At 42.1% G+C, this 27,985-nt stretch overlaps 1 protein-coding gene across 1 annotated transcript; it reads left to right on the top strand.

Annotated features, from left to right (window-relative positions):
• Nucleotides 1-1,143: 1,143 nt before the first annotated feature.
• Nucleotides 1,144-27,692, top strand: LOC104258414 (SLAIN motif-containing protein-like). The gene is made up of 9 exons (XM_059824237.1): nt 1,144-1,179; nt 3,948-4,675; nt 15,699-15,835; nt 18,423-18,572; nt 22,601-22,741; nt 24,669-24,986; nt 25,194-25,331; nt 25,494-25,812; nt 27,635-27,692. Exons 2-9 carry the CDS (start codon nt 3,966-3,968, stop codon nt 27,690-27,692), a joined length of 1,971 nt encoding a protein of 656 aa, XP_059680220.1. The 5' UTR covers nt 1,144-1,179; nt 3,948-3,965.
• The last annotated feature ends 293 nt before the right edge of the window (nt 27,693-27,985 follow it).

A 27,985-nucleotide genomic window follows, 5' to 3' on the forward strand; every position in this document is an offset into this window, starting at 1 on the left:
ATCTTATTTCACTAGGGATCCTGCTGCTTATGGGGACAAGCCTCGACCAAATTATTTCACGTGGATTATTTCACGTGAAATTCACATAAACATACATAAAGGCTACAAGGTGTGACGCTAGTGACTGAGCAGCGGCAGAGGCAAACCCGTCCCTGCGCTGAAGCGGCTGCGTGGTGCCGCAGAGCACCGTGCTTTTGGCGGTACCGTCTTTTGCACAGCCTAAACCTTCCCCGAACAACTTTCAGGAGCGTCAGCGCTAGACTTGGTGTTCAAGCCAACTCGTAAGAAAAAAATAGATTCTGCTTATAGCACTTGTCCTTGATGACTGCATGAAAATATCTAACGCTTAGCAAAAGATGCCAGAGGGTATATTTGGGTCCAACGTACACGTTTTGGAGGAGGATGTGAAAAGAATGACGATGTCTTTGTTGCCGCCTGCTGAAACCATGCCCTGAAGAGACTTACGCTTACCATAGCTTTGGAAGGTCCCAGCTAATCTTTATTTTGCACATCTGATTTCAGGACCGTATGCACAAGGAGAGACCCCTTTCCCCCCTCGCTCGCCAGCCCCTGCCCCTCGGGGCTCTCCCCCGAAGAGTCGAGCCTTAGTAAAGTCTGAGTAAGCCCCAGCAAAAGGCCGCAGCCCCGCTGGCAGCCTCCCCGCCCGGCGCAGGCTGCGCTTTGCCCGCACGCGGCTGCGGAGGGCAGCGCCCGGGCCGCGAAGCCCCGCGGGCGGCTCGGGCAGGAGGCGGGGAAGCGGCCCGGGGGGGAGCCGCGGGCAAACGCCCGCTCACGGACGGCGTCCGCGCCTGGAGCCGCTTGCCGCGGGGGAGGCAGGCCGCAGCCCGGGTGGCCCGGAAGCCCCTTCGCGGTGCCGGAGCGGCGCAGGCCTCGGCAGGGCCGGGGCTCGGCCGTGAGCGGGGCCGCGGCCGCGCTCGGTTCCCCGGGACCGGCACCCGCCGCCTCAGGTCCCCGCGCACGCGCAGAGCCGCCCCCTCCCACCCACCACGGGCGCGCGCGCGGCGGCGGCGTTGGGAGGGAGGGAGGGAAGGGGCGGGGCCCGAATGCGCGCGCGGCGGCGACTCCCTCCCGCCGTTTGCGAGCGAGGCTCCAGGCGTCGCCGGAGAAAAGCGGCGGCGGAGCGGGCACCCGCCCACCACCCATCGGCGGCCGCGGCAGGTACCGTGTGAGGGGAAGGGGGGGCTCGAGGGTGGCCGGAGCCCTCGGCTCGGCTCGGCTCGGCTCGGCGTGGACTGGCCGCGCCCGAGCCCCCCGCAGCGCCCCGTGGGGGTCGCGCCCTCGCCCCTCCGGTCCCTCACAGCCCGGGCGCCCCCCGCCCCGCGCCCGCCCCTCACGCAGGACACCCCCAGCCCCCTCCACGCGTGGGGCTCCCACCCGGGCCGCAGCCTCCTCCCGGCGGCCCCGGTCTCCCCACAGCGCCCGGTGCCGGCTGCGACCCTCTCCCCGCCCTCCTCCTCCTCCTCCTCCTCCTCCCCGGCGGTTCCTCCCTCAGCGCGGCTCCGTGCCCGCGCACCGGGAGCTGTCCACGCTCCGGGACTCCGGGCCGGGCGGCGGGGGGGGGACTCGGGGCGGGGAGCCCCCTCCCCGCAGCGGGGGCCGGGGGCGGCGCGGGGCCGCCTCGCTGCGCAGGCTGCCCGCGGCGGGGGAGGTGGTGGCCGGGCGGGGGGGGCCGGGGCAGCCCGGGCTGGGCGGGGGGCGCCGGGGCGGCCTCTGCTCGCGCCCCTGGTCCGCGGTGCGGGGGGCAGCCCGTTAACCTGCCGGTAAACACCCGGATGTCTTCTTGAAAAAGTCCAAATTATTGTCTCCGACGCAGTAATGCCTTGAAATGTGGCTTCCTTCTCTCGCCTTTTTTTTTTTTTCCCTCCCAGCGCATCATACAATGAAATTAAGTTTCGCAGATTTATCCCCCCCCCCCCCCCCCCCCCCCCCCCCCGTATCCTTGCGGCTTTATTTGGGCGGTTTTTAGACTTACTGGTCGTGGGAAAAGGCTAAACGGCTTTAATCTGTTTGTCCCCCCCCTGTGAAGGAAAATGCAGGTTTTGCCGCTCCTCAGCCTTGAGGGGAGCTGATTTTTCGGGTGACAGATCTCATTGCTTTCCTCCCCCCTCGGGTCGTTGTGTTTTGCTTTGACAGCAGAACTCTTAAACTCCCTGCTGGTGCATCCTCAGCGAGTTACTGAGCAATAGCTTTGAAATGCCTTTGGAAATCATACCGGTTCCGTTACTCGTCAAGAGACCGGATGATTTCGTAGGAGCGAGAATGCACGCAAGGAGATTTTTGAAGTGGGCTTATGAGTAGGAATCGGATTGCTTGGTAACTACGAATTAAATTTCTTTTCCCCAAGTCAAAATGACTTCAGCAGTGCTTCTCATAAGCATGATTCTGCAAGCTGGGTTTAAAGTGCGCTGCAGTCAGTTCTGTTCACTTACAGCTCTTTGTAAGTGCTGTTCATCTTCGTTATTAATTCAAATGTAAGCCTAAAATTTTCACCTTGCATATAGAGGACCAAAATAAAAAAAACCACAAACCCTTGTCAAGTAAGAAACAAACAAACACCCCCCCCCCCCCAACTATATTTTTTTAGGAAATGTACTCAGCTACTGCTGTTACAAGTAACTAAGTAATAGGGAGATGCTGAGATGCGTATGGGGGTGTGTCTGTACGTTTAACCTTGCTTGCTTTGTGTACTTTGTGTGACCCTTAATTTTCGTGGTTTCCTCTACCTGCTGGCAGTCAGGCCTTAAAAACAGGAGACATTTTCAGACAGCAGCGGGAGGGGGGAAGAACATCTACAGCCACAAAAAATCGGGGTTCAAATGCAGTTGTAATGCCTGCATCAAATCTTTTAAACTTTGAATTGGCTGTGTCGTCTAACTCCCTTGTCTGTCTGTCTGTCTATTTGTCCTCCTTCTGCAAAATAGAAAGGACTTATGATTTTTTTTTTTTAGGGGAATCACTTACTTGCTCTGTGGAACACTAATCTCGTATTAGGGGCTTTTCAATGAAGAGTCGATTCACAAATGAATGCACGCATTGAAACTGAAAGCTCATGTAAATCGCTAGCGTAGGGAAAAATCAGTGTTTGCTTATTATTCTGTAAGTGGTGTAAAACCGCGTGTTAAGTGCACCAGCGTTGTCCGATGGCTTTTGGGAAGCCTGGACACCGGAGCAGTTTAAAGCTGCCTAGGTGACGGTGCTCTGCACGCTCTTCCTTGGGCACCACAAGACAGGAAAAGCAGAGAGACGGCTTCATCTTATGAAACTTACTCGAATATGTAATCTAAGGTGTGATATACTTACCTGTTTTTTTTCCCTGTTTTTCGCTGTGTTTGCATCAGAGAGCTTTCTTCCCTCTTTTCAGTTATAACAGGAAAATATGCCATAAAGGCATTAGTTACGCTTATTTTCATGTACCACAGTAACTGCAGTTCCTGTCGTTGGTCTTTGGTATAAGTTGATAGAGAAATGTTTTTAAGTTTTTCTTCTGCTTTTCCAGGATAAACCTGGTAAGGAACAAAGGATGTTTTTACCATTTTCTTAAATGCTGTCATTGTCTGACGTCAGCACCTTGTTAATTATGTTTCCTGACTTTGCTCAATCAGTGCTTTTCTCATGTATTTTGTTTGTAAACAGATGGAAACCAAACTATTGTGCACGATTAAATCAGCTTCCTTTTACACAGTCTAATTTGTAGCATAATAGTTGCACATCCTAGCTGTTTAAAACAAGTAATTGGTGTTTGTTGAAATGTTTCATACTATTTTCAGTTGTTCTTTTTCAATAGATTTTGATTAAATTCACTCACCTTGTACCCCAGTGTAATTAGTTTATGCTTATAAAAGTCAGAGGTTTTGGTGTTTAATTCCAGTTTGCTTAAAATATTGTGCATCTTTGTGGAGCTTTTATACATTTTTCATGTCTCGCAGTGAAACTGTGCGTTTTGGATGATGGTAGTTCCTGGAAATGCCCCGGTCATACAGCAGAATCATGCTCTGGAGCCTGACCTAGGACGAGACTCATCGGAGAGCTCTGCCATGGGCCCTGACACGGAGCCGGCATCCGAGGAGGTTGGCCCAGAGCTGGAGGAGGTGCGAAAGCTGCGGGAGCTAGTGAGGAGGCTGGAGATGGAGAATCAGCACCCAAGAACGAAGAGCAGCAGGAGCACGCTTGGGACGAACACGCAAAGTGAGATCCACGCTGGTGTGGGTAACCATAACTCTGGTCTGAATGGGATGGAAATTAATAATAGCATCAATGCGATAACTGAGAAGCAAGAATTGCAGATAATGGCAGATCTGCACAACAAATTAAGCAAAATAAGAAAAGAGGAAGGAGAGAACAGCTGCCTAAAAAAAGATGTAGATGCCCAAATGCGATATAGTTGCAACAGTGCCACTGAGGAATTGTCTTCCAACACGCGTAAGGCGGAAACGAAGACCGATGATAACGTTAGATGTTCTTCACGTATGGATACAAGCAATAACACAGAGCTTACGGGAAACGTGGTCATTGCTGGTATTGATTTCTCAGTTAAAATAAATGAACAAAATCCCAAAGAAAAATGCGGAGATCTAGAAGGTCTTTCGAATAACGCAGATCTGGATGAAGTGAAAGTGATAGAACTTGAAAATTGCACTGAAGAAGAAGATAGCTGGTATGTATCTCAAAACTTTAGTGATACACGGAACTTATGCTGCTGCAGCTGGGAGTTTCTGTGTTTAGGTGTGCAATAATTTTTAAGGGTATAAAGTGGTTCCTATACAGTGCTTTGCTTTTTAGCAGCAGGAATGCAGTTCTCATTATCGCCTGTTCTTATTTTTAAGACCATTGTGCCAGAATGTTACTACTTTTTTAAAAAAAAAAAAATCAGTCTAACTATAAGGCTTCTCTTTCCCCCTTTCTTCCGGACACTGCTGTAGCAAGTACAGAAAACCTTTCTTTCCCTGTTAGTTTATTTATCTATAATGCACGCAGATGAACGAATAACAGAGTTTTTAAATTTTTTATGTAACTGTCAGATTCTGTATGTAAATAAGAATTTTGTAAAACACAAACTGAGATCTTGGACTGTCTGAAATTTGTGGCTTTGCTGGTATCAAAGAAGACACATCATTTCCATTTCCTGAATACTGTTTCTTTGCAGTTAACCTGTTTCTTTTGTTTAGAGGCACTAACTGAAACAGGTCAATGATGTAATCCTTAACTGACCTTACTTTGCAGGACTCCCCACTTCACCAGCAGCCGTGTTTAGAACTTGTTTTATAAATCAGCCGATTCACTTCCCTTGCCCTTCCAAAGCTAGTTAAAGTTCGAGGCTAATTCCAGTTCCTGCAATAGCTGTGACTTGAGATTTTGCCTAGAGTTCTTAATTTTAAGACTTTGTAGGATAGCCTCAGGGATCTGTAAACTGTTTCGAAATTGTGTAGCTAGAGGTGAATCTGGCAGCGAAGATAGCATTGCAGAATGGTTGCTGAATACAAAACCAGTCTTAAACTCTAAAAATTCATTAGCGGTTACAAGTGAAGGTAAACTTTTGTTTGTTAATGGAATGGAGCTCAATAACGTAATGATGTCAGCTCAAGTCCAAATTCAAAGTTATATTAAAAACAGGGGAAAGCATTTTGGAGATGACAAATGAGGGAAGACTGGTTTTCAGTGTTAGTTTTGGAAAGGAATGTATAAAGTTAGAAGTGTTCCTCAAAATTGAGTTTCTTCTTAAGCATTCTTTTCCTGGGCATTCAGAAAGTTCCTTCCCACACCTCTCCTGGCTGCGGATGGTACAAATGAATTCTCATTTGTTTTTAACTTCTACTGCCAGTCATGACTTTTTTTTTTTTCTCTTTGCAACCTTTCTTTTAAAACCAAGTACTGACTCTAACTTGATCACTGAAATTCTTTAGCATAGCTAAACAGCATTTTGAGCAGATTTCTTTTTAAAAAGAAAAAAGTTAAGGGAATATATTTAACAAGTTGAATTTGGAAGACAGGCTTCATTATTTCCATGTTAATGAAAACAGCTAGGTTTATATTCATCTTTATATAGCCTGTGAATGAGAGATTGTTCAAACTGTATTGACTTCGTAAAGAAACCAGACGGAGTCCAAGATTCACACGGGCAGTGAATACTGTCCAGTGCAATCAGAAGAGGCTCTGCACCCAGAGGCTCAGTTTATTATTTTATTATTAACCTTTCCTTAGTTGGTAGCTAACAAGGTCATTCTTCTTTACCAGGTACCCTTCTCACAAGACCTTGTAGGATCTTCATGTTTTTGATACCTCTGTTTTCTTTCGAATTGGGTCAATGTAGGATAACAGGTTAAAAAGAGGCGCCCCAAGGAGCACAAATAATGGTGGTATTATGGAGCACTTGTGCAAGTACTGTTACCATAAATTACCTTTGATCATGTTGCATTGCTTCTGTCTGTTTTGTTTTCCTCTTGTCAAACAAACGTGGTAAATCAAGAAGCTGTTTTTACGACGGCATCTTGTTCTGGAGCTCTTCAGCTTAAGTGAAAGTGGGGAATGAATAATGTACGTACAGTCAATAGTGCATGGCTGTGCTTATTGCCAAATATCCTAAATTCTCTTCATAAGCACATGTCTCACATACCGTCTGTGCAGATATTCATGCATTCCTATCGGCAATAACCAGAAAACAGTGGTTGGGGGGGAGAGGGGGGACTTTAAAAAAAAAAAAAAAACCAAACAAAACCAAACAAAAAAACCCAACTGAAAAACTTGAATGCTATATAGATTTAGGATCAACTTTAATAAGGTGGCTTTGCTGAATGGGGGGAATTCTGTGCTGGCTGGCTGGAAGTAATACCTAAATGTGTTAAGCAGTACATTAGTCTTAAGTGAATAGCTTACTATATTGTTACATTTGCAATCCTTTTTTTAATATTAGGAAAAAAACTGTAGCTAATATTGGAACATATCATGTGTACTTTGATACTTACGATTTCTGGTAATTTCTGAGCAGTGGCTTTGTTTTTTCCTGTCACTCCTGAATTGATAGATTTTAACAACCCAGTCCTTTCAGTTTGCTGACCTTGTCTTTAATATCATCTAATAGAGGGGATGATGCTTTATACTTTAAAGAATACTAAGAACTCATTTTGTATTCTTTTAAAGTATGAAAGTGTTTAAAATAAGGGGTGGGGAGCAGGAAGCTTTCAAAAAGAGAGGCTTTAGTTCTTATATCTTCATGTCGTTCTAGTTTTAAGAGCAGGTCCAAACTTCAGGGTAATTTCTGTTGTGGTATTGTGCTTATGCCCCATGACTTCTTAGTAGGTTTGAAACCTCAAGTTAAGTCTGCCGTCTGGATTTTTGCCGCTTGAGCTGAAGTGGTAACAGCAAAAACCACTGCCATAGGAGGGCGAAGGCGGAAGCACGATGGAGTGGGTCAGAGGATCTGTTACTGGTCTCTGCAGGTGCAGATAGTCTCAGGTTCTGCATTGTTTTGAAATTACTGGTTTTGTTTGGATCGAACTTGCAAATGGTTCTGTGCAGCTTCCCTTGGCTTCAGCAAGATTTGGGTTGTCTAAGGTTTTGTTTTCAAAAACAGCCTTGCAGTGACTGAACGCCTGTGAAACATGAGGTCCTGCATCACCTGCAGTAGCTGTAACTCTGTACTACTTTGGTGTCTGTCCCTTGACTTGCTTTCTTGGGTCACTTTCTCAAATAGCTATTCAAAATTGTAAATATCCTTGAGACCCGATCAAGTGAAAGTCGGCTTTCTGTGCTGTTGAGTTTGGCATGCTGCTTAACATAGACCTCAGTGCTGTTTGCCTGCTACTTGTTACCAGTTTGCTCCCTTACGCTACGCTTCAGCCCCGGTCACCTCCTGGGCTGTCTGCAGAAAGGCTGTTACCCGTACAGAAGGGAACAAACAAGATATGCCCACAATAGCATTACTTTGTTTGTCTTCCTTAGCGTTTGTCATTCTTAGGTATTCCCCGTATAGAAGAATTAAGTTGTGGTTTTCTGTGCATTTAGTTTATTGTTCTTCGTGCAGTGATTTGTGTTCAGCATTTTGTTATGAATTCCCATGCGACTTGTTTGGTGTTTTGCCAATTGTCAGTTATTTTTCTGGTAAGACTCGGGAGAGAGAATTTTGACTTGGATTTATGACAAAATTATTCAAATTCTAACCCCCTCTGAACTAGAAAGTGTTCTTACTAATGTGTCATTGGATGAAAGAGAGAGAGAGAAGGAAATGGCAGAAGTGAAAAGCCTTAAACTTTTTCAATACTCTTTCTCCTTTTTACTGGATTAGGCTATTTTTGCCTCCATCTCCTTTGATGCAGTGAGTACCAAACTCTGTCCGTGCCTCACCTTGAACAACTTTAGGTGTTCTCCTTGACGGAAAGAAAGAGGCCCTTGTATGTGTCTCCGCAGTATTGCTACTGCTGCTGTTAAAGATCTTGATCCCAGTGGCAAAACTGCCAGCAGTTTAACACAGGGCTTCAGGTAAGCTTTTATGTATGTTCTTCTGCTTTTTTAAAAAAAAAAACCACACACACCAAAACACACCATAACAATCAAGCAAATCCAAACAGAACCTTTTCTTTACATTTCTTTAAATTGTTGAGTTCCTCTTAGAATATGTAAAATATGATGGGTGCATACGTGAATGTACAGGTCTGCTCAGCCTAACGTGGTCCTGGGTTTTTGTGGGGTGAGAAGGAGAAGGAATCCGTGTCACTCAGGTGAATCCCTATGTTGCTGCTACATCCACACCTTGCACAGTTTTCATTCCCAAAAGCCTGTCCTTCAACTGAAAAGAGGTTGTGCTGCCTTCACCTCAGTGTTGTGTTGTCTCCTGCTTGAATCCAAAAGTTCAACACAGCATGTAGGGTGCCCTTGAAATAGTCTTTGTAGGATAAAGGAGCATGGTTTGCTCAAATAAATTACTATTTAGGAGTCCCCTGGGAGTGTTCTCTTTTCAGCTTTAGCCCCCTGTCCAGTGGCCTTCTATATTAATGTCTTAAGGCATTTAATTCAACATGCTGCAGGATATCATCGTTGTTAGCTTGTTGTACCATCAGAGGTAGGAAAGCATTTTCAGGAGAGGTTCCACCAAACAAGGATGTGGTTCTGCACAAAATTCAGGTATTACACCAATATAGCACCATGAAAAGTATGACATCTTGTGCCTCTAATTTGGGGGAGAGCTTTAACTCCCTACTTTCTATATAATCAATTCGTACATTTCCACAGGCCGTGCAGTAGTTTGCCTGCGATCTTTCCTTGCCAACAAGACTCTACATGACTTAGAAACAGTAATTTGCAAGGTCTTAGTTTCTCAGACTGGTTATCTTAGGAAAACCTTCTAGAGGTATTTTTAACAATGGATCAGCTACCTCTGTGGCATTAAATAACGTACAGATGACTTAACAAAAACATTTCCTGATGGTCTAGCTTGTTTCAATGCCGTGTGAGCCGTTTGTGCTAGCTGCAGTTAGCTGTTATGATGCTCTGTGTAACGTCTGTCTCGCTGTGCGCAATCTCTGGGTAAATGAGCTTCTTCAAAACCCTTCTGTGCAGCTTTAAGACAGCATTACCGTCAGCAGTCTTCGTTGCCAGTAATTGCCAGTGCTGGGGTAGAGTAATCTGAAAGGAAGTATCTACCTGCTTGTCAGACACTTGTGTGCAAAATACGACCTTTCAGGTTGAATGGCTTTTGATGGCGGAGGCTTAAAATGACTGAGTTCTTACCGAAAGGCTTGAGGTATTGGCTCATGGTTTTTTCTGTAAAATGAGGCGTGGGCATGGTAATCTGTCTGCTCCGTTCCGCTGCCGGAGTGGGGGGAAAAAGCCTTCTTGTGTTGCTGCAGCAAGATTGCTAGAGATGCTGCTCAGCACCCTTGTGCCGTGTACGTCTAATAGGACTCTTAAGTTGTCCCACAAGGTGCCTTTTGATCATCTTACAGACCATTGGCTGTGTCGTGAGATGAAGCTAATGCGATGTTTAGAGCTTCTGTGACTTAGCAACTAGATTTTTGGTATTTTGTTCAGCAGGATTAGTCACTAGATAGACATGAAAAAGGGGTGCCTCTTCTGGGTTTTGCAGTATAATTTTTTTTTTCCTCTCCAGTTTCTGTTTCTTGGGAATAAAGGCTCAAACCTCTACTTGAGCTAATACTGTGACATTCTTGTGTACAGTGTTTTCCACAGGATTTTTCTCATTTTTTTTCCTTTTATGTTTCTATCGTTTCAAGACCTGCACAGTATTGTTTTGCTGTTACTTTCCACAACACTATATTGTTGGTATTGGTATTTCTGTTCAACAATAGTGTTTAGATTTGATATTAGAACAGCATAAGCACGGTAATAAATCTGAAAATCAACTCTCTGAAGTCTGATATATAAAGGAAAGGAAAACGAATGCATGATCTGTTTGAAATACATGCTTTATAGAAGAATTTAGTTGGCTTCTTAGCACTGTATAGAGGCATACCTTATAAACCTAAATTGTTCTAAACACACTTAGCTACCTCAGGTCCCTTTCTTCTTGCATTGATGTATATAACTCAAAGGTTTGAAAATCAATGTAAAGTCTGTCATTTTTGGTACCGCTGTAACTACTGGTGCTAAGTGCTGTGGAAGATGTATAATGAACGAAGCATGTGTCTTAAAAACTGAGGTTCATTTTACCTTCAGTTTAATTTACTAATGTACTAGTTATAGAGCTTTCTGCAGCCTGAATTCTCTTCTTAGCATCTGTCTATTTACTAGTGCAAATATTCTGCATGATTAGGATCTGAAATTCTCAGGCAATACTGGGTTGCACTCTTATAATTGATCTGATGTGTTACTAAATTGTGAAGATGCTTTTTTTTTTTCGGTGCAGTGTGCAAGCTGAGAAAGTTGTCATAGTTTTCTAGACTCTTGGGGTGTTTCATTTAAAACAATATTTTAAAAATCAAACAATAGTGGCTATTAACTCTCATAAATCCTCCTGTGACATTGACCCCCAAAGAAAAATACTGTCTCTAGAAGGTGTTCGGCTTTTGGTACATTGGAATATGTCGGAATACAGTGCAAAGAATCCCTCAAATGTATTTTTGAGTGCCTACTTTCTTAATGGTAGAGAGATCTTGTGTTGTGCTTGCTGCACAACTGCAACTACTTGGCTCTTACCAGAGGTGCATTTCATAATATGGGAAAGTGAAACACATATACTAGTAAGCAGAAACTAAAGATGCTTTATCTAAGGGTTTCCTCACAGAAACTGAAGAAAATCTCATTCATATTTAATAATTTATGCAGCAAAACCCCAATACATCAAACTGAGAAATATGCCCAAATGTTTACTTTCTGAATTCTGTATTAGGCCTCGTAACTATCTAAATAACTTCTTAATTGTCATTTGCAATTTGACAAAAGAAAATATTCAAAGCATGACCTTTGGCCATTTAAACAGAACATGCTTCACACCCAGACTGCTGAGTTGTAGGAACCCAACGCAAGGTAGAGCTTATTCAGTAATCAGGTATTTGTTAAACCCAAAAGACTTTGGCTGACTTGTACGCTGGCAGTCGTATGCATACTTAATGGCATGCCTGAGTACATTTTTTCCAGTGCTTATTGGATTAAGTTAACCTGACAAATCAAACAGCCTTAGAGGATAAAACTACCAGAAATAAAAACCTGCGTCTTTTTAAACGGAGCAGAGTGAGTTTAGCTTATCACAAAACCCTCTCTCAGAAGAAAGCCTGGTTTAATTCAGCTGGAAGGGTGCTGCTGTATTAACCTGGGCTCTGTTGCTGTGGCAGCTCTGCCGCAGCGGCTGATGGAGGATGGCACTGGGTGGGGGGAGCCCCTAGTAAAAGATGACTTCTGGTTCTTCGTATTGTGTCCAGGAAAATACTCGCTTCTGTTTGTGGGGCTGGTGTTTTTAGTTTGTCAGCTGATGGTGCGTGGTGCTCCAGCAGAATAAGCTACGCCAGCATATTTTGAGAAGCTGGCTTGCTAAGTATGTTGAACCCTTCCCCAAAGCTGCTTAAAAAGGAAAATAGTAAACCTGACGCTGTGAAATCAAACCAGAATTCCTCTTTTTTTGTAAGTTGCCTGTCAGTGCTCTGAAAAATTGAGTTGTGCTTAAATTGAGTTTAGTGACATTACAAGTGAGACCATCTCTTGCCAATAGACTTGTCAGCTGAAAAACGAGAGTCCTCTGGCAGACTGCAGAGGACTCCACACCCTGGGAAGCAGGTAGCTCTGCTCCATGTGGGAATAGTTCTAGCAATCAAACAAGTGTTATCATTTTCAGCTGATACAGTCCTGGGTAGAAACATGATTAGAAGCATGGAAGGAGCTGGGTAGAGCAACTACTTCCTGAAGTAGAGCAGGATTTTCTCCCTTAACCTAAAATATGTGAAGAGCAGCGTGACCTGCCCTAAGGAGGCTATTGGCCTCTTTTTTCTTTGATGGTTTTATTGCTGCTTTTTTGGTCTGAACTGTAAAATAAATCCAGAAAGAGAGCACTCCATTTTCTCTGTTTTATTGGATCTAAGTGGTTGTAATGCTCATTTACCCGTGCAGAAATGCAGCAAGCTATGCTTGTGGGGTCTTCATAAAAGATAACATTGCACATTCAGGAATACTTGTGTTCATGTTTCTCAGCATTTATTTTGTCAATAGCAAATAAGTTTTTGGGGTTTTTTATGTGCATGTGATTTTGTGTAAAGCTTGGTATGAAAAAGCTTCTGTCTGAGACATGACTAAAGAGGCTGAATCTCTGCTCTCTGAAAAAGATGGGTCTGGCCAGGGGCAGGCATATTATTAAGATCTGTAAAGTGGCATGTCAAGAGGCAATAGAGAGTAATTGCCTCCCACCTGTATCCTATCCCCCCAAGAACCAGACAATATCAAGAGTAAATAGGTGACACTTGCAGAGCAAGTGAGTGGAGGTGGTTCTTCACCCTGCGTGTTGGTGCATTGTGGGACTCATTGCAGTAGGATGCTGTGGGTGCTAAAAGCAGGTATGAACTCCAAAAAGGGATTAGATGGCTTCACTGAAAATTATTCTTTTGAGAGCTGTTGCATACAGAGATGCTCAATCTAATAGCCCCAAATTGCAAAATTGTAGGATTCTGGGACAGCTTTCTGCATCGGTACAGCTTTTGGATCGATTATTTCTGTACTTATCCTTACCTGGATAGAGGATAGGAGACAGGGTAATAGGTTAGATGGACATGTTGATGCCAGTAGAGTATTTTAAATATCCCAGTTGTTTGTATGTTTTATTTTAGCCAAACATTGCTTTTGTGTATAGGACACCTGACAAATGAGAGTCCCTTAGTATGTTTCTCTATCTTTTAAACGTGAGGGGTTTTTGGAAATTAATGGGATATTTTAGTAATTATCTGATAATTTATATTAGTTTTGTTGGGGAAGGGAGTATTTTATGAATTGAATAAGAATTGTCTGTGTGAGAATGAGTAACTGGAGCAGAAAAACTTGATGTATCTTGCTGCAGGAGTGTCAAAAGTTATTGCTAGAAGAGAGAGTAGGAAGCAATTGAACGGCATGCAGACATTCCTTGAAATCTTAAAACCATCCTCATGATGGCTGTATGCTCAAATACTGGATTTTGCACTGATGAAGGTGAAATACTACGTATACGTCAGTGCGAGGACAGCTGTTGGGGAGTAGCGTAAATCATCAAGTGTGGCTGCAGCTAGTTTGCTGGTGACCAAGAGGTTCTTTGTCACCTTCAAGCAGTTCACTAGGTGAAGCAGTACTGGATTGGTGCTCGCGAGGAAGGTGGCAGTAGAAAAAATAGCAGTTGTGTGACTGTGTGTATGGAAGACTTCCCTTGCTCTCACAGGAGATTATGAACCCTGAAGCCTGGTGATGTGGATTTTTGTGATGCAGAGAAGTAGCAGCTGTGCTTGCCGAAGACCATGCAAACAGCTCCTCGGAGCCTGTTGGGAGAGATGGGCCCGAGAGCTGGACTTCATGTTCGCAAATGACAGCTAAACTTCTCAGTCAGGTTCCTGTATATTCCTTCCCCAAAATTTAGTCTCAAAGCTTAGCCCTTCTAGAAAGGTATTCAGTATCTACATGGCTTCAAAGACCTGGAAGTTTTTTTCTTCTTCTGGTACACTTAATTCTAAGAAATTACATTGTGGACAAATTCAGTAGTTTGAAACCTAAGTTGAAGAATCTTACAGCCTTGTTAACAAGATTAAAAAAAAATTCTGCTTTCTGAAATCTCCTCTCTGCTTTTTTATTGAGTTCAGAGGTAATCACCTCACAGACTCTTCCAGAAATTGCACAGATGTGGGTCCTTAAGTTCGTCATCACAGAGCTTACGTTCCTACCTGGGAATCCTTTTTGTGATTCTTTGAATGACTTCAGCACAATGCTCTATTAAATATCTTTTTACTGTGCTATGAATGCATTGCTACAAAGATATTAACACATATTAGAGTTCCTGCTAAGTAATCTTAATATTAAAGTAAGGTACGTATTATTATATTCAGGAAATGTATGGTCTCTGTGGGCAGATTCTGTTAATGAGTGCATTTGTTTCTACTCCTGCCTCTCTCGTGCTATTGATTGATTGAGATCTCAATGCCCTCTGTGTGAGGGTGTTCTGCTCTAAGTGACATGCAAGAATTAAAAACTGTTTAACTTTTATATGTACACAATACTGATTTTTTTTTCTCACAAAAGTTTTAAGTGTGTTGCTATTTATATGCAAATATATAGGGTGCTTTTTCTTTTCTGTTGGGATTTTTTGACTTTAAAAATGCACATGTGGGATATGTAAGTAAAATTCTTGAGTTGCTTTTCAGTCTGGCTCCCATACCCTTTGACCTTTCTTGAGAGAAATTTTCTACTTGCAGAATATGGTTAAGATGCTATTTTTCACAAGATCAGTTGTAAATAATCTGAGACTTCAAGATGGTTAAACCTGTCTGTACGTAAGGCTAATCCTGTATGTACATGCAAAACAATGCTAGGTGTATTAGAACTGTCAAAAACTTAGGCTGTAGGAGAACTTACCTAACACTACAATAAACAGAAAGGAAAGGTAGCATACAGTCATACTTCCTAACCGTCTGAAGATTTCAAAATCTTCCAATTAAATGGTTTATCCCTGAAATCTGTGAGTAGACTTGTTGCTCTTCATTCAGTGGCTCAGAGAGCGGCTGTTAGGAGACAGCTGTTGCCTGCAGTGCAATGCAGGTGGAATACCCAGAGCCATGGGGGGTTTAACAAAAAATATAACAGTTGGACTTGTGAAAGTAGATCCCCTTGAATCTCAAGTTAGAACCACCTCCTCACCCTTGCTGTCTTTGTCATGAGGTGGGTTTTTTTGGGGGGGAAGAGTGGAGGGAGAGGCAGGGGTGACAGCTGATGGTGAGTATACCAACAACTTCACTTTTAGTAGTATTCCAACAGTCCAGGCTTGAACCTTGCCTTGTAGAGGCTGTGTGCTTTCTCTCTGTAGCCATCTTTAAGTGACTTTTACTATTGTGATAGTAAATTTTGTTTCTGAGCCATAGTATAAAATTTAAACTTTAATTTTTTCCCGTTTTTAATTTGGACAACTTTTGCTATTGCTTACTGTTAGGTATACTTTAGTAAATGCTACTTCAGTAGCTGTATGCTTTGAGTTAATGAGCATTTTTTACTGTCTCCTTTCAATCCTTGCGAAGGCTCTATGTGTCCCCGAGAAAAACTACTACAGATCAGAAAACGGACTCACCTTTAAAATGGTGCCGACAAGTGTTGGATAATCCCAGTCCTGAGACAGAAGCAGCCTGCCGAACTCTTATAAACAGACTCGATCAAGGTACGTAAACTACAAGCGTTGCTTCTTCAGGTGTCTTTTATTTCCACTTTTGTACTTTACATTATTGAGAAACAGTAAAGCAAAGGAGACGTGAAGTTTGCGGTTGCTGTAGTGGAGAATATCTGCAGAGATAGCACTTCAGACGTTGTGCTCTTGGTACCTGTTTGCACAGCCATGTTGTTACTGTGTAAAAACCTCCCTGCTTCTGGTTTACCTTGGTAATGAATGCCTCAGCTGATGAAGGGAAGAGATCATGCTCTAAACATTGAGAAAACAATGCTGATTACAAGTAATAGACCAAACAAACTGAACTGTGATGTTTTGCCTCGATGTATTTTTTAGGATGCAAATACAGACATTTCAAATTAATTGCTGAATTGACCACCTTGCTTTCTGTTTTTTTAATGTGTTCAGAGCCTAAACACTAAAATATATTTTAGTGTTTTCAGGTTCTTGATTTTTTTTTTAATATATTTAAACATCTTTAACATAAAAATATGTAGAGGAAAAAATGTGCTTCTGGAGAGTGGGGGAGAGAATCATATGAAACTATTATTGCAGCTTTTTTCTACATAAAAAGTTCTAGTGTTGCTGAGTGTTTCTAATGGTGATTATTTGTATCGTATCTTACCCTTAGTATTTTTACCTGGGTAAAATAGTTGTCTGATGCTCAAAGCTTACAATAATGAAACATTAAAATCTGTAACTTGAAGGAACAGTGTCACTTAGAAACCTAGTTTTTCTTCCAGTTTTATCATCCCCTAAAAGCACTTCATGGTGGCTTTCAGCTGTGTTACTTAACCACTGAGGGGAAATCCCTTACTTAATCTGCCTGAAACGAAAACGCTACGGAGCGTTCTGTTCGGTAGTCGCATGCCACCGTCACATCAGTATTCTGGGGTTGTAGGTTTGTGTTTTTTCTTTTCCTTTTTCAGAGCGTAGAAGGATCGATCCCATATTGGCCTTCCACCGATGTAAGAGCGGGTAGAATAGATGCATAGTTTACATCGTTACAAAACTGTGAAGGTTATTCTGTTTCTACATATCTGTAGTACATCACCTGGAATCTGTCTGGTGGATATCCTACCTCGGTCTTGTCAAATGCACTCCATGTTTGTATGTACAATGTGCGAGTCCTGGGCTGAACTGCTGATAGCCAAGATGCTGAGGGGGTTGAAGGGAATAAGTAATCCTTTTCTATATTGCATAGCTTTCTATATCATAGCTTTCCTGTATAGGCAGCTGTGATTTACCCTGCAGCTGGAGGGATGACTAGTTTTATTATTTTCTTTTAATAACTCATCATTGAAAGGCATTGCAGAGCAGGACGTGCTGCAACCTCATCTGTCTAGTTTGACTCACGAACATCTAAACACAAAAGCTGTGGTTAGCAGTGTTTGAAAAAGTGAAGTTTCTGAGAGAATTAATGTTTTGAAGTTCAGTGATATTAACTGCTGAAAATACAACCCCTGGTTTGGTACAAAAGTTGTTGTCTGTCCGGGTTTTGAATTGGCTGGCTCTGTCTTCTATGTGAATGCAATAATTTTGATTTCAGTTTGACCAGTAATTTGACCTCCGTGATTTGAAGTCTGAGAGGCCACTGTTTTGTTTTGTTTTTTAAGTTTCCATACTAACAGTGTTTTGGCACTGCTTGTAATCAGGCTTATTTTGAGTTTAGCCTTGAAATTCCTGGTTTGAGATAACTGAATGTAGTTTGAGAACAAACTTCATTTACTTTTATAAACCATCTGCACTTAATCAAATGAGTCTTCATTCAATTTTTTAACTCTTTGCTTTCTGTCTGAAATGTATCGGGCTTTATTTGTACTCTATCACTCCTAATTAAAATATTCTGACCTTGTATTTGTGGGGGAAATAAAGTATTTATATAGTGAATCTTCATTATTTTCTTAGCTGCTATTCTCTCAATGGTCAGGGTTCAGTGGGCACTTTAGGGCCCCTTGAATATATACAGATCAGGGACTGAGTCGTTTCCTTAGTGTTGTAGCTGCCTATGTCCAACTTCAGTAAGCGTCTTCTGCTGCCTGACTTATTTTGATTGTTTCACTAACTTGTATGAGAGTCTGTGTGATGAATAAATATTTCAGAATGCTGGTTTTTCATATTAATTTGCTCTCCTTTAAAGGCATAGCTCTTGTGGTTTAATGCTGTTTTGATTCCATCATTAAAAATTAAAAATAACACATGTGTAAACCTAAAGTTCAACGGAGTTCTTCAAGATGAAGGTGGGGTGTAGAAGTGACAGGTATTTATGAAAACAGTCATCTTTGAAGACCGGCACTGAAACTTCCAGAAATGTATGGCTTCTTTAAAGCCAAGTTTGTCAGTAGTTATTCTTGGAATTCTTCAGAAGTGACAAAACAAGTTAAAGGGGAGAGTGAACAAGGGAACAGCCACTGCTTTGCTTCCTACATCTTGTAACTGACACCAGCAAGATGTCTTATTTGAAGTACATCTGTTACAATATTTAATCTTGTTTGATCTGATGCCTTTCTGTATCTTATGCTCTTTGTTTTTTGAAAATAATTTGATAACCTTTATGGCTTTTTTGTATTTTTCCTTCTAGCCAGTAGATGGAAAAACCTGTATTGCAGTCCATTGGCATCACCAAGCGCACATAATTTGAATACAGAGACAGGCTCCTGTAGCAATGCACTAAACTCTCCCGGGCATCTCAAATCGACTAACAAAGCACTACTAACCTGTGGCAGCTCAGGTATGGCATGTCAGTAGAGCAGCGCAAACCTGTAGTATTTAAAATGCAAGGAGTATTACTAATTGACACAGGGAAAAGTCAAGAGATGCAAGTCCACCCATGGGGTTTTCTCCTTTTGATTTGCTTACTTCCTGGCCCAGGTTTTGTCTATTACGTGGGAGAAAACGTCCTTGCATTCTAAATGTCTTGTAGTTATTTCATGGTTTTGTTTTTATAATTTTCTCACATATATATATTTATAAATTGTACTAATTTTAAGTGACTTAAAATAGAAAACAGCTATTGAGGCAAAAAAAATACTGCTCTAGATCGATGTTATCATATGTAGGTGTTAACTTTATAAAAAGTTACTTGCATTTTTTGGCTTGAGAGTTTGTGAAGTTTCTTTTGAAAATGTCAATTAATGTAAGCAACAGAAGATAGTAACAGAAGATGCTTTAAGATAAAAGGCAGAGTCCCCAGGATATGCCTTTAAATTGGCTGAGTGGGCAGCTAAACACAAAATAACAAAAGCTTTCCATCAGACTTAATTGTGTTTGGCGTAAGATTTCCTACCTTAGAGGCAACTTATACAAAATCCTTGTTAGAAGCCTGTATTTGTAGGTATGATAAGGAAGCTTCTCCTAAATGTCTGGGCCTCAGGTCTGCCTTAGCATTTAAGCTGCTGCCTGAGGAGTCCATGTAGGCTCTTCCAGGCACTTCGTTTATCCTTGATGCAGTTCATGCTCAGCTTCCTAGTACAAATGCTTTGCCTCTTGGCTTTATCATCAAAGGAGTCTTCCTTGATTTGTTTGGTTTTTGTGGAAATTGCTATATCCTAATTTGCATGTTTAAAAACACAAAGCATGTTTAACAGTTTTTGGCTTGAAACTTGATGTTAAATGAACCTTTTTTTTAAGGGGAAAAAAAGGGTTTTATATGGATGTTTTCACAGCTGCAGGTACGCTTTCAAGATCTGCTGGTTTTCTGCTGTAAATAGAAATTAACACTTACCTCTATTTTGCAAACAAAAGGAAGCATGTGGAAGTGATTATTTTTGCAAGCTGAATTTTGCAGGGAAAAATCTCTAAATCAATTTCTTGTTTTTAATATGAGGTTGGTTGGCAATCTAGATGTCTGTTTCTGTGTGAAAAGGTCTTTAGTTACTGCTGTGTAAAACCGAAGTGTCTGTGCAACTTCTAGACTACTTCATTCACCCTGCAAATCTGCTGAAGCTGTCAAGGGTACCAAATGAAAAGCCAAGTATAGAACAGGCTTTGTCCGTGTAGGATTATACGTGAGAGTTCACTTCATCTGTTGGGTGGCTTTTCCCTTGTGACGTGTGTAAGTGCTAACATGAGTTTAAAGTTCACTGTCAACTTGATTGACTCGAATCTAATTTTATTCCTAAGAAGAACGGAGCTTCCCTACCGTTCAATTGAAAAATGTTTAACAGTAACTTCCCTTAAAAACTAAACAAAAACCCTTTTACAAAATCCAGATGTGGTGTATTTTGAAGTTTCTGTAATGAAACCCATAATCGGTTCATCTTGCAATGTTGAGCCGCAACAGTTTTTACTGATGAAAGAATGTGAATGTTTTTCTTCCCCTCCTTGCCTGCTTTTAAATAGACCTGCAATTTGAAACGCAACAACCAAACTAAACACACAGAATTGAATTGGGAACTTTGCTTTTTAAAAAGCAATTCAAGATAGCTGTATTTTTAATGCAGCTGGTTTAGCATTAAAGGAGGTGTTAGTTACAGCAGGAAACCTATGCTTATTCATTCTACTACAGCCTTCAGGTGCAGTCCCTCCTCTCATGTTGGCTTTCTTTCAACTGCTCACAATGTCTTTTCCTGACACCAGAAGGAAAGAAACGGGATTACGTTACACAGCCGTGCAGTCTTAATGCTGGAGTGACTTGGAGTGTGTGTTGGTGTAACACATGCGCGCAGACGCACCCCTCACACTACAGTCACACTTCTGTCACTGGAAAAACCTTATGCCTTTTCAAATGAGGAATTTGAAGCTTACTGGTACAAAGCAGTTTGCTCAATGTCCATGTAAGAAATTTTGGTTTACGCCCGGACTTCAAACGTGTGTTTCCTGTGTCATCAGTTACTACTTTTCAAAACTGATTGAAGAAATAATGTTGGGAACCGGCTGCTTTTTCCTGCCCGACTGGAATTAACCCTTGTTTGAAAGGGTGGTTTTTGTCTGTTCTCGGCAAAACATCTAAAGTGTTTTATTTCTAGCATCGTTGTCGAGAATTATTCAGTAGGTGCACTGCCTTCAAGACTTCTAAGAACACAGTAGGCAAAACTGCGTGAGCTAAAGTACAAGTCAATGGTGAATGACATCGTATAGATGCTTTGGGAGGCTGACTTGTGTTCGTCGTTTGTCAGCTGGTGTGCTACAGCCTACTTGTTGCTTTTTATTTAAGTGATGCTCTTGAATCCCTGCTTGAGGAGGATTTGTATTTCTTAAGCCTACTCTAGCTGAAGGTAATGTTAAGTGTTCTTAGGCTCCTGCATATCTACTAGCTTTATCTGATCTTCTGTCAGATCGTGGTTTTTAATTTATTTTTTTGGTGGGTCTCAATCTGTGTAGTATGAATCGCAACCTTGTCTTGGAATTAATTTAAGGTAATGATGTACTCCCTCCTAAAGTAGCTCCGTAAGTTATATATATGGTCTTATGTGTCTGTGTTCAAGGGTTAGTTATGACAGGAGCATATTATGGTATTTTGTAACATGTAGCATATATAAGCATGTTCGCCATGTAGAGGTTTTACATTCACTAATCCTTCTGTGTTTCCAAAAATTTTTCTAGCGATGTTTTTTTGTTCTTGTTGTGTTTTTTTTGTGTGTGGGTTTTTTATACAAAGCAGTATGGTAGTTATAAAATGTGAAAAGAAGATGGACTTATGCTTGGCATTGCGTGCTCTCTCTCTAAGATACTACCCCAGACAAAATTAAGGTTGGTGGAATGGTAACAAGGTTCTCCCATCGTTGCCTGCATCTGCCTGCCGTCTGCAGTGGAGATAAGCTAACTGCTAGGTGATGCTTAGCCTTCCTGCAGTAACAGTTGTCCCAGGTGCCAGGAAGAGTACTATCTCGGGAAGACCAAAGGCAGCTGTGATACCACATTTCTGTGCAGAGGGCTACTTACAGGCCTCCCACATCTGAAGGAGAAGTGTCAGTATAACCCCAAAGGTGCATGGCTTGTTCTCATCTCTCTGTTTCAGTAGCAATCAGTAGTACTCTTATGTCATGGAAAATACTGACTTGCTTGACTTCAGAAAAAGTACTAACAGATAAAAGTTCACACTTAAAAATATCGTCATAATCATCATCATTATTATTGTTCTTCAAAAGGAAAATTACTTGTTCTTCTTCCTAATGCCTGACTTATGGAAAAACTTCTCTGGTGGAAAGATCCTTCCAGTTTTTTTTTTGACATGCTGTATGAACAAGCTATATCCTTCCCTGTAAGAGAAAGTTTGGTTTATGATGAGTCGGGAAAAATGGATAAACCTCAGGAATGGGGAGGAGGCAATCTAGTGTGAACTCTGCTCTGTATGAGCAGATCGCATGACTGAGTTTTGAGGTACTGTACTCTGAAAGCCATTTGGATCCTTTTACTCCTGACTGCTCACCAATGCACTAGCAAGCATTTTGTGTAACTTTGCTGCTTAATATCTAAATCAATGGCTGCCCCTTTCTTAAATAGGCAGAAATAATAATGATCTTTTAAAGGATGTTTCTAAGCTCAAAATTACCAAGCATCCCTTTGCCACCTTCTGGACAGAAGTCCACAGTTTTTTCCCCACACAAAGACACTCTGCCTCCTGAAAATTGCAGGTTAAAATACTAAGCGTTGTGTTCTCAAGTAATTCCTAACTTCTTAACTATTTCTAGCAACCATACCTCAACCTCACAACTGCACCAATTTTATTATTGAAATAAATACTCTGCTGCTTGTTCTTGTTTTGTATGTGGATGTCTAAATGCCTTTTCTGTTCCTCCCTCCTCTTTCCTCCCAAAGGTTACTTGAGCATGCATTCTGCGCTGAGCTCTCAGTCATCTGTGGACAGTGAGCTGAGTACATCGGATGACTCCATCTCTATGGGATACAAACTGCAGGACTTGACTGATGTCCAGGTTATGGCACGCCTTCAGGAAGAGAGTATGTGACAGCGATCCCCTTTGTGTTCTGGTTTTAGAATTGTAGAGGGATCTTCCCCCTTTCCCTAACAAAAAAAAAAAAAGAATTTGAGACATCATTTGAAGTGTTTGTGGTTTGCAGGGGCTTCCTTTAAAAATCTACAGACCCAAACTGCCACTCAAACTTAGCAGTTGTGTAATGTTCTCAAGATTACGTTTATTCAAGCAGAGGACAGTCTTGAAAGCATTATCCAAAACCCCACTTTGTTAAATACGTAAGCGCCCTTTAATACTCAAAAATATTCCGTGCCAGGTTGTCTCTGAAGTGCAGGTGAAGTTTCGTGAGTATCCGTTTTGTAACGGTGGCAACTCAACCAGTGGCAGCTCACAGATGCCCGTCTGGTTGCTGTCCCCTCCCTTGAGCAAAGACAAGCAGCTGCATGACTGCGCTGTGTATTGGTTTGGGGAACTGATCCAGCTGAAAAAATAACCCAGCAAAATCTTTTGCTTGTAAATTTTTGTTTTTCTGAGCAGGCTGCCCAACTGCAGCCTGAAATCATATTAGAAGCTGTCTAGAGGACTGCATTTTACAAGTTGTTTATTTCACAGAAGATGCAAGTAGTGTTTCAGTGTTGTGTTGAGCAAAACCAAGAGTTCAAGAGTACTAAAACTGAAAGAGCTGAAATGACAATTTAAGTTTTGCTCTGGTAAAGTGCTCAGAGAAAGCTCTGCAAATTTAACTTAAGCATAAAACATGTTTGTGTCCCAGTGTGTGGGGATTTCAGGGCCCTGATCCAGTTCCCATTAAATCATTGGGAAACTTTCTAGTGAATTCAGTGTGATTTGGATGAGGGCCTAATTGAAGATCAAGGTGGAACAAAGTGGTTGGATCTGTTGGTCTGTGTAAATTAATCATTAATTTGATTTACAGGAAATAGAGAATGAAGTTCTGTGTTTTTCTTTTGGAGAACATTTACTTGCTTTTAGTACTGTTTAAAAAATACTGTGATCTAGGAATTGGAATATGAGACCAAAAAGAGCAAAAGGCATAAGATCTTGTTACCGCTTTATTACACCTGAGCAGAGTTTTAAAGTGAATAAAGCAAATAACGGCCTTTTTCTTTCTAAACTTGAATATTTTCTAATGCTTTGCGATCACTTAAAAAAAAAGTCAAGGAAATGCTGTCACATTACAAAGTTTCCAGTGAAATATGAAAAGTGCTCCGCCCTCAGAACGATGGAAGCTTTTCATATTTACATTGTGAATGGAGAAGACTGAGGAACGCTTGCTTTTTTTTAATCCCTGCGATGAAGGGACTGCACTGAAAAGAGGGTTTTTCGGAACTTCAACAGACGCATTTCTCAAAAGTTCCTTCAACCAGTTTGCTAAATTAGTTCTTGGTGAGAAGTTGCTTGGATTTTGTTAGGCAAGAAGACTTAAATAAAGGCATAAGTTGAGGGGGAGGACCTGTAAATAAACCAGACAGATGCACTGTAGATGTCAATAAAAAGCAGGTGGTTTTTCACTGGGAGGCCGAAGTTCAAATCTTTGTTTCAACCTGTTGAAATGCTGGTGGGTGCGTAATTAATTGAACTAAAAAATTTGTGCTGTAAATTAGACTCCTATACCTAGTTAACTTAATGGAGCTTGCGTGGCAATATATAGTCCACAATCACAGCTGCTTGTGTATGCGACATAAGGAGTAATTCAGGTCAATTTGAATATTAACTCTTTGCTCTAATTAAACAGTACTGATATGGGTGACAGTGTTCCAGTTTAGAGATTCCATAAGCTGTGAGTGTCTTCAGTGAAGAGAGTTATTAACTTGACTCTCCTTCCAAGGTGAATCGCTGATAGAAGCATTGCTTCTGAATTTGTGTTGCAACTGGGTAAGGAATTTCTATTTTAAAGTACGATGACTTTGAGCTGTGTTGCCCTCTATCTCCAGGCCTCCGTCAGGATTGTGCCTCCAGCTCTGCTTCTGTATCACGTCGCAGTTCCAGTGCCTCCCTTCACTCCCTGCGCAGAGGTACCTACAGTGACCAGGAGTTCGACACATACAGCCTTGAGGATGAGGATGATTACGATTGCTCCCTGTCATATCGTAGCGCTCACAGATACTCGCCATCTCCGCTCAGTTCGCCCCGATGTCAGTCCCCTTCTTCCAGTGCAGATTATGGCAGGTCATCTACTTCCCGTATCCGTCCCCCAAGGAGATCTGTGCAAAGTCCGATGCAAGACCGGCTCAAGTACGCAAACAGTGAAGGTAAGCTCGTTGTGAGCTTTTGGTATGAGTCAGTGAAAATAATTTTGACGTACACATTTCAAAAGCGCTGTTATTTAATGGAAGCTAAGAATCAGTTACACGCTTGTCTACTTTCAAGTGCACATGTTTTTCAAGAGATAGCCTAAACCATTATACACCTCCACTGCTACCCGAAGCAGCAAATAGAGAATTTGCTCTCGATTTCAGAGGAGATGCGCCACAGCATGCCCAACCTGGCCAGGACAAGCCTTCGAGCTTTGGAGTCTGTACGGAGCAGTCGGAGCTTGGAGTCGGATCTGCAGGTGCCAAGCAGTCGAATTCCAAGAACTCAGCAACGGTCAGCAGGTCAGGGCAATGTCTTCTACACACACCGCTGTAGCTGGTGTCCTTTTGGCTGTTTAACCGACGCAAGTAAACCTGAGGCCCTTAGAAGGTCCGGTAGCCTGAAGTGTTCTTAAAATACTGTTGCCAACTGGGTGATTCTTTCTTTTGTTGTTCCGTTTCTAGGTCTGGCTCCCAGTAAGCTCAGGTATTCCTCCAGTGCTGGGCAGCCTCCCTTAACGGTGCGACAACCACTGAAAGCTGGGTCATGCACAAACTCTCTGTTAACACCCAGGCAGCCAGTAAAAGCCTGCAGTTACACAAGTCCTGTTAGCGGAGTTCGAAAACCACAGGCGTCGTCACTTAGTACAGGCTCTTCCAGTAGCAGTTGCACTACCAGAGGCAGTAGTATGGTCACTGTGGCAAAAAATTCACCCATTAAAGCACGCACATCTGTTGGAGGAATCTCGGTGCCCAAGAGCAAGCCGACACCACCATCCAAGAGGTAAGTGTGAGACTTCAAGCCTCACAGGCTTGAACGTCTGCCTTTATTTCACAGAGTAGAAATGCTTTTTTATCAAGTGAGTGATGTTCGTCTCCGATTTTTAAAGCGTGACAAGGGTATAGAGTTGGGTTGGCGCTACTGATTAACTTTAGGTGTAGGGTTGTGGTCAGGGACCCCTTAACGAAAAGGGTAGTTATTTAGCTGGAAGATTCACGGACGTTAAGTACTTTGCCCCCAGTCAAGAAGCAAAGGGTTGCGGTTCCTTTAAATGCCACTAAAATAAAACTCTGTGAATGTATGTGTGAACTGACAGACTGGGACTCACCAGCTTCTGGGTGAGAGACCCCATTTTTGCCATGTAATCTGTGACCAAACCTTTCGCTATTTCAGTATTCCATCTGTTTAAGTGCTTTTTTTAAAGAAAGCTAATTATCCAGGAAAATGAAGATGCAAAGACTCAAACTTACTTGCGTAAGAAATTAACATTAGGGCACATATTTATTGGGTGCGTACATCTGTTTTTGGGGAGGGGAAAAACTCTTCCAAAGGACTAATAAACTCTCTTTGCTGTTAATGTAATAACCTTCCCAGATGACCTACTTTGGTGCCTCTGTAACTTTGCTACTGGTAAAATAAGTAAGTAAAAGTCTGGTGGGTTTTTTTCTTACTTAGTCAGGACTCTAGGTGGGCATTCTCCAAGGCCTAATGAGTTTTTAGAAGGGTTTGAAAAGTAGGACAAATAAATTAACAAGGCTTGTCTTAAGCATGATTCTGTATCATTACAGTAACTTTGTACAACAGGGTGAAAGCAGAGCATACATATCAGTTTCCAAAACTTAAGTTTTTGTTTTTGTTGCCCAAGTCTGAACTGATTGAGAGGCCACATCTTAATCCACGAAGATGCAATGGGTTTTTGGACTTTTTTTTTTGACATTTATGTCTAGCTTTTAGCTTTTATGATTAGCTTCCTAAATATTAGACGGTGGATATCTGAAGGAGTTTGTAGATAGTCTGAAGCAACAGCTGTTTAGTTAGAACATATTCAGTCTTTTAGAAGCATCTTAGAGGCCTTATTCTTTAAACACCTACATGCATGGGCTGCTTTATGCTGTTTTAGCAAAGCATGTTCTTATCTTGTTGTCCTAAAAGCACAGCAGATGCCTTGTGTGTGGTAAATCCACCAGCAAATTGCCAAAAGCGAGGGTTTCTTTACAGCTATTTGCAGTACAATTGTAGTGTAAACTTTTATGACTGAGGGAAGTGGATTCAGCATCAGACTAATAAGCAATGAGTACTTGCTGATTTTTCATGTTCCCTTGTAGCCTTCAATAAATTGAACTATGTCTACTTACTTTAAAAAAAAATGCTGAAAAGGGAATTTTTAAACTCTTAATTTGTGATAGTATTCTACATACAACCTGATTATTTTTCATGTGTTTAGTCTCATTTGCAGGGAAAAAATATTTCTCTTGGACTTTGTCATGGGGAAAAACCCCCAACAGTGTTGTTAACTTTGCAGATAAATATGTCACTGTTTAAGTGCCCAGTAACAGTCATTTCATTTCTCTGAACTGCCGGCAGCTGCTGCAGCCGTGCCTGTTGTGCTGGCCTCCTGGTGCATGGGCCCTGCAAGCTGCGCACACGTGTGACTGCAGCAGTTTACCCAAGGCAGGCAGATGTTGACACTGTCAAAAGACAGATGTTGCAGAAGCCCAGTGTAAACTAAAACCTCCAACAAGCATTCCTCTGGACAGCAGCAGGTTACTGGGGACTTTGCTTCTTGTAGCTTGTTAGTGACCTGTTTTTTTGTCTCTCAAACCAGAGTTCTCCACTCAGCACAGGCCACTGAGGACGATTCCTGGAAGGACGGGTGTTACTGACCCCTCAAACTGCTGCTGCGCTGCCAAACACCTCTGTGATGCAGACCCCCAGCTGGCTGGGCACAAGAACTGTTTTTGAAAAGGAAACTCGAGAGCCCCATTGCATTGCAGACTGATGTACATATTCCTCTCCTCTTGAACGCAAACCCTCCTCACCTCCTGCTATCCTGCCAAGAGCCTGACCTCTTAGACAACTGCTTTACTGTGTTGCCACTGTTCAAAATGGTTCTGAAATACAAGTCTTCAGGTGAAGACTGAAAATAGCCTTATTTCCTACAAACCTCTACTTGCAG

This window comes from Gavia stellata, chromosome 14 (assembly GCF_030936135.1).
Source record: "Gavia stellata isolate bGavSte3 chromosome 14, bGavSte3.hap2, whole genome shotgun sequence".
Taxonomy (NCBI): Eukaryota; Metazoa; Chordata; class Aves; order Gaviiformes; family Gaviidae; genus Gavia; species Gavia stellata.

What these genes read in the sequence shown, in the direction of transcription:
- LOC104258414 (XM_059824237.1), top strand. Translation starts at nt 3,966, where the DNA reads ATGATGGTAGTTCCTGGAAATGCCCCGGTCATACAGCAGAATCATGCT. An exon ending in CAAGTACGCAAACAGTGAAG is followed by an intron (nt 24,987 to 25,193) that starts GTAAGCTCGTTG and finishes TCTCGATTTCAG; the next exon opens with AGGAGATGCGCCACAGCATG. An exon ending in CCGACACCACCATCCAAGAG is followed by an intron (nt 25,813 to 27,634) that starts GTAAGTGTGAGA and finishes CTCTCAAACCAG; the next exon opens with AGTTCTCCACTCAGCACAGG.